A 5,583-nucleotide genomic window follows, 5' to 3' on the forward strand; every position below is an offset into this window, starting at 1 on the left:
GGGGGAAAAACAAAACAAAACAAAAAAAAAACAGCGAAGGGCTGGAAATAAATAAATAAAAACAAGCCAGCCGGCAATTAAAATGTCCTCGCTGCGGTATTTGCTCTCCTCCCACCGTAAATACGACTTGCCTAACTGCAGGCCTGCTGGCATCGCCGCGGCGCTTATATAACCGGCACGCGGGGGCCCGGCCGCGCCGGCCGGCATTGGCGCCGCGGCCCGTCACTCAGCCCCGGCCCCGCTGGCGCCGTAATCCTGCCCTACTGACACACTTCGGGCTCCGGTATCGCCCGCCGCCGCCGCGCGCTTGTGTAACGCCGGCCGCCGCGGCCCCCTTAACCCTTTCCGGCGGGGGGGGTTCGGTTCCCGCGGCGGGCGATGCCCCGAGCTGCTTTTACGCCGTCCCAGCCCTTCCTAAAAATTGCAGCGGCTGCTTTGCCCCCGCGCCGGCGGGGCTGGCGGGCGCCGGCTCTTGCCGAAGGGGCCGCGCTGGGTTTCGCCGGAGCGGGGGCCGCCCTGGCCGGGGAAGGGCTTCGCACCGCTCCCCGCGCCGCCCTCGCCGCGGCGGGCAGCACCCCAGAAATCTCAGCGCCCCGCTCGAACCCCCAAAGTTCCCGCGCTCCCATCGATATCCCCATCTCTCTGCCCCATCCCAGGGAACGGCGCTGGGGGGGGTGGAGTTAATTAAATCCGACGGTGTTTCCCGGCACTGGGCAATTCCCAAACGTCCCGGACTCGGGTCCCAGGTGGCCGGCGCGGGGCGCACGCGGGGACCTGCGTTCGGGCTGCACCGCGCCGAGGGCACGGCGAACTCGGGGGCTCCGGAGGCGGCGGCAGCCCCGGCGGCGGGATGAGAAACGTCAGCTCTTCCTAGCGGCTCCGGTCGTGCCGCTCCGCAGCGGGCCGGCTTCGCCGCTTAATTAGCCTTGATTAGGTTTTGCCAAGGCAGCCACTGGCCTCTGGGTACGGGTGTCATCGGAAAGAAAAATAAAAGGCAATTATCGGCCGGCRCGATCTGCTCGGCCTCCAAGTGCGYGGTGGCTGCGCTCCAGCGCTGCACCCCGGGGTGCCCAGCACCCTCCCGCGCCTCTCYCCATGGAGGCCAAACGTTGGGCGCTGCGGCCGGCAGGTTCCCCCCCGCCACCGTCCCCGGGGCGCTGTTTGCTCCCGCGTCGGCCCCATCCGCTCAGCTAATTCCCCCCCAGCCGCGGCCGCCCGAGGACGGCGGCGCTCGGCACGGGTTGACTCGGCGGCTCCCAGGCCGCCGCCGGACTCGCTAGGCAAAATCCAGGCCGGGGGACGCGGGGTTAAACGACGGAGGCGCCGCGCCGCGGTCGGGCACGGCTAATTGAGCTGCTCAATAAGGAAAATTCGAGTTATGCAACTGCGCCGAGCGCCGGCCGGCCCCGAACCGGGCTGYGCGGTTGCAGAGGGCAGTCGGGCTCCTGGCAGAGATTTCCTGGAAATTTTCGGCTCCGGGTGCTGCCCGGCCGCAGGCAGCCGCAGCCAAAACGGGGCTGGAGAGAGCAAGGAGGGATCCAGGGGGTTGCTGGCCACGTGCATTCCCGGAGGAGCTTGCTGGCTGCTCCCTGGCAGGGTTTATCCCTGGGATAAACTGGGGTTCATCGCTTCCTGTGCCATGGGGCATCGCTCCGAGCCCCCTGGCTGGGACGGGGCACATGCCCCAGCCCGGCAGAGCGGCACGGGCTGCTCCCACGYGGTTATTGGGGTGTCACCCAGCGCCGGGGCATCCCAACCCCCCGTGGTCCCTCCTGGCCAGTCCTCGGGGCTGGGAGAGGCRTCTCGGGGTGGGACGGGTCGAGGGGGTGAAGGCTCGACAGCGTCGGGGAGGGGACGCCGTTCTGGGGCTCCGCCGCTCGCCRCGGGGGACTGGGATCCCTTAGGGAAACTGGGAGGGCGGGAAGCRCAGGCGGGTCGGGCGCTTTCCCGCGCGCCTCCGCGCCGAGGGCCCAGCCAGACTCGAACCCGGGGCGCGCTCGGTGCTCTGAAGACGACAACGCCGCCGCTCGAGGCTCCCGGCACCCGCGAGGACGGGGTCCCTGAGCGCCAACTCGGTCTCGCGGGAACACCTTCCCAGGTCGGTGGACCGCAGGCACCGAGATCCCCCCCCCAAAAAAACAAACAAAAACCGGCGTGCGACGCCGCTCGGATGCCCGCGGGCTCCTCCGGCTCTTTCCCGCCCCGGCCGGGCGCCRCGCTCGCCCGGCACCGGCCGTCTAAACCGGAGAGGAAGCTCCTCCTCCGGCCTTTCTGATTTTCCAATGACAGATCTAGGTCACTAGGACAACTCGGCAAGGCTGCCAAGCCGACCGCACGCTCTTCGCCTGGCCGCTTTCAAAACAAGCGGCCGGCAGGGCTCTAAACCCCAAGAGGATTATACAAGGCAAACCTCCCGCACCTCCGCGGCGAGCCGGCGGCTAAATATACTCGCCGGGGCCGTGCGGAAAGCAGCCCCGAGGAGGGAGAGGGTCGGAGCGGATCGGTTCGGCATCGCCAACCAGCGCTCGGGGTTCGGTTCGCCGCGGCGGCCCCGTGGGAAAAGAACCTCCCCCCCCCAAAAAAAAACCCCTCTCCCGCGGGGTAAAACGTCGCGACCGCAGAAACCGACGGGTCATTTGGCCCTCGATTAAAACGGGCACCAGACCGGGCTACCAGCAATTCAAAGACAGAAAGAAATGAATGAATAAGTAGCAAACTTTGCCTAGCTGCTAATTAAGCCCAGCGTCGAGCCGGGCACYGGCTAGGCGAGCGCTACGTAAGAGCGAGGTGTCGTTATTAATTAGCAGGGCGTTAATGYTTGCCTGCGTGTTAATAAAGCCGATAGCCGGGGGTGTCGCGCGGAGGCGGTGGGCTCCGGCGCTCCTCGCCCTGCCCCGAACGCGGAGGGCGGCACGGCCCCTGCGGCCCCTCAGGCCACCGCCGGAAAAACCGGGGGGCGACGCGCCGACCGAGGAGCTCCAAGCCGCCGACGTGTATCCATAGAGGCCATCCATATAGGCACGGGCACGTATGGACGGGCATGCGCACAGGCGCGCTGGAACTTCAAACAACTCCTCAAGCAGATGCCAGGCGAGCCGAAACGCCCAGGCGAGGCRGACGACTTAAAAATCGCTTTAAAGCGGAAAAAAAAAAAAAAAAAAAACTAAAAACCCCCGTCCCCATCCTAATCGTGTAATGTCACGGTCACGCTCCGAGCGGGAAGGGCGCACCGAGAGCCGCTGCGTCACTGGGACCAGCGTCGGTGCCCGCCGTCTCCATCCCGCGGGAGCGTTCCCACACGCCCCCCCCTTCTCCCCATTGCTTCGCTGCCTTTGATTAGAAAATAAATAAAAAAAATAATAATAAAGGGATAAAACTAGGAGCTGCGTTTAATAACGGATCCTCGGGCAAATAAAGAAAGAAATGAATAAATCAACCAGGCAGGTGGTGGTTTCGGAGCGGCTCGCACGCGATTACCTGGACCGGTCGGAGAGGAGCACCCTGAAATTACGGCTCCTGCTCTCGCTCTCCTTTCCCTGCAGGAAACAACTTGCTCCGAAAGTCTCTCCCTCCTCCGCGCCCTCCCCAAAGCCGGCGGCAAATCCGCATCCAGCACCGCGGGGAGGGGAGGCAAAAAAAGGGGGGGGGAAGGAAAAGAAAAATAAAGCAAATCGTAGCGGGAGCAACATATTGAAAAGGAGATTAAGGGGTTTATGGCGAGGCAAAGCTTAAGTGGGGTCTAAGCCGGCATCGAAAATTGAAGCAAAATAAACACGAACGCGAGCGGCGGTGAGGAGGGGGGAGCCCGGGAGAAGCGGGGGCGGCGCGGAGCGCCGCGGCCCCCCCCGGCCGAGCCGCCGTTTCCCCTTCCCCAGGCAACTTTGGCAGCGGGCAGAGCCGCCGCCGGCTCCGGCTCTCACCTCGCATCGTGGCTGCCGGCGCTCAGCACCGGGACGGGACGGGACGGGACGGGACGGGACGCGGCGGCGGCGGCCCCGGGCGGCCCCGGGCGGCTCTGGCACCTGCCCCTCCGCGGCGCCGCTGACCCACTTCTGCCCGAGCATGTGGCCGTTCACATGACGAGCCCGCCGCCGGCCCCGCCCCCCCAAATCGGTTTCACTTCAAGCGCCGCCTCCTCCCCTTCCTCCCCCCCTTCATCCTCCTCCTCTTTCTCCTCCTCCTCCTCCTCTGCCACCGCCCCGGTTGCCCGGTCTGGCCCGGCCCCGGCTTCGTGCGGCCGCCGGGCTCGAACCCGCGCACGGGCCGCGCTGCCCGCGGGGTGCTCGGCGCTGCGCGGGGGCATCTTCACCGGGTGCTCGGCGCTGCCCGCGGGGTGCTCGGCGCCTCGTGCGGCGGTGCTGCGCACTGGGTGCTGCACCCTGCGGGCAGCACACGAGGCACTGCACGTGGGGTGCTCAACGCCAGGCGCTTGGCGCTGTACGTGACGTACTTGGTGCTCGGTGCTGCGCGGCAGGCGCTCAGCACCATGCGCCGTAGGCGCTTGGGAGCGACACGTGGCGGGCACTGGGCGCTGCCTGCCCGCTCGATGCCGCCGGCGAGTCGCTCGGCACCGCATGCTCGCCCGGTGCCGCGCGCCCCTGGGAGGGCCGGGCCGCCCGCGCCCGTCCCGGCGCGCCTCACCCCRGCACGAGGACGGCCACGTGTCCCCRCTGAATCACGGGGCCTGGTTGCTTCACGCCGTTCCCCGGACGGCCCCGCCATCCCCGCTCGCCTTCCCTGCAGCGCCCGCTAAGGCGCTTGGCATGCAGGATGGGTGCCGCCGGCACGGTCCCTTGCGGCCTGGGTCCCCAGCGAAGGCGCGAATGCGCGGCATCGCCAAAATCCCCCTTGGCTGTGCCGGCGCGGGGGGGTTCGCCGGGTCCGGACAGACCGGGCAGCACAGGCCAYGTTGCAAACGCCGCGGTCCGAGGGGGCCGGTCCGGCTCGGGAACCCGCGGTTCGGAAAAGCCCGGGGCCCCGYGGCGTCTTGCCGCTCCTCTCCGCTCCGAGCCGTTCGGAGGGAGATGAGTAAGTCATCGCCCGCTAGCCGGCGGGAGCCAAATTCGCCAGAGCTGAGCGAAACCTCCCCCCCACACACACACACCCTGGCCAGGGGGATTTCCTTGTTGATCCTCCCTGCCTTCGCCCCTCCTCCTCCTCCTCCTCCAGCTCCGCAGGGACAGACGCACGGACGGCAATACGGGGCGACACGTTGCCTTGGTGTTTGGAGAYGCTGCTTCYAGCCGGGCTCTGCTAAATCATCCCTGGGATTGGGGCTCCGAAACGCTCCCCCGACCTCCCACCCTGGGCAACAGGGCTCTTGTCCGTCTGTCTGTCCGTCTGCCAGAGCGCCTGGCGCTGCCCGAAGGAGCTCGCCGTCGTCGGCCCCGTTTCCCAACCGAGCGACGTGCTCGGGGCACGTGGGAAGCCGGACCTCCACGCGCGTCCGTGCGGCTGGACGGGCTTTTCCCAGGCAGTAAAACGCTTCCTCCGCTCGGGAACGTGGAGGTTTCGGGGCTGCAGCCGTCGGAGGCAACGTGGGGAAACAGCGGCGGGAGGAGGGCGCGGAGACGCCGCGGGCGC

The 5,583-nt window shown here is 67.4% G+C and overlaps 1 protein-coding gene across 1 annotated transcript in view; it reads right to left on the reverse strand.

The window, feature by feature from the left end:
- The window catches only part of LOC146591297 (nuclear receptor ROR-beta-like), a 10,901-nt gene extending 6,413 nt beyond the window's left edge, over positions 1–4,488 (reverse strand). The window contains exon 1 of the mRNA XM_085313121.1: positions 4,407–4,488. Coding sequence (XP_085169247.1) covers positions 4,407–4,488 — 82 coding nt within the window. The remainder of the gene's footprint in view (positions 1–4,406) is intronic.
- Positions 4,489–5,583: the final 1,095 nt, after the last annotated feature.

Source organism: Rhea americana, unplaced genomic scaffold (assembly GCF_003343005.1).
Source record: "Rhea americana isolate MKP2758 unplaced genomic scaffold, rheAme1 scaffold_378, whole genome shotgun sequence".
Classification (NCBI taxonomy): domain Eukaryota; kingdom Metazoa; phylum Chordata; class Aves; order Rheiformes; family Rheidae; genus Rhea; species Rhea americana.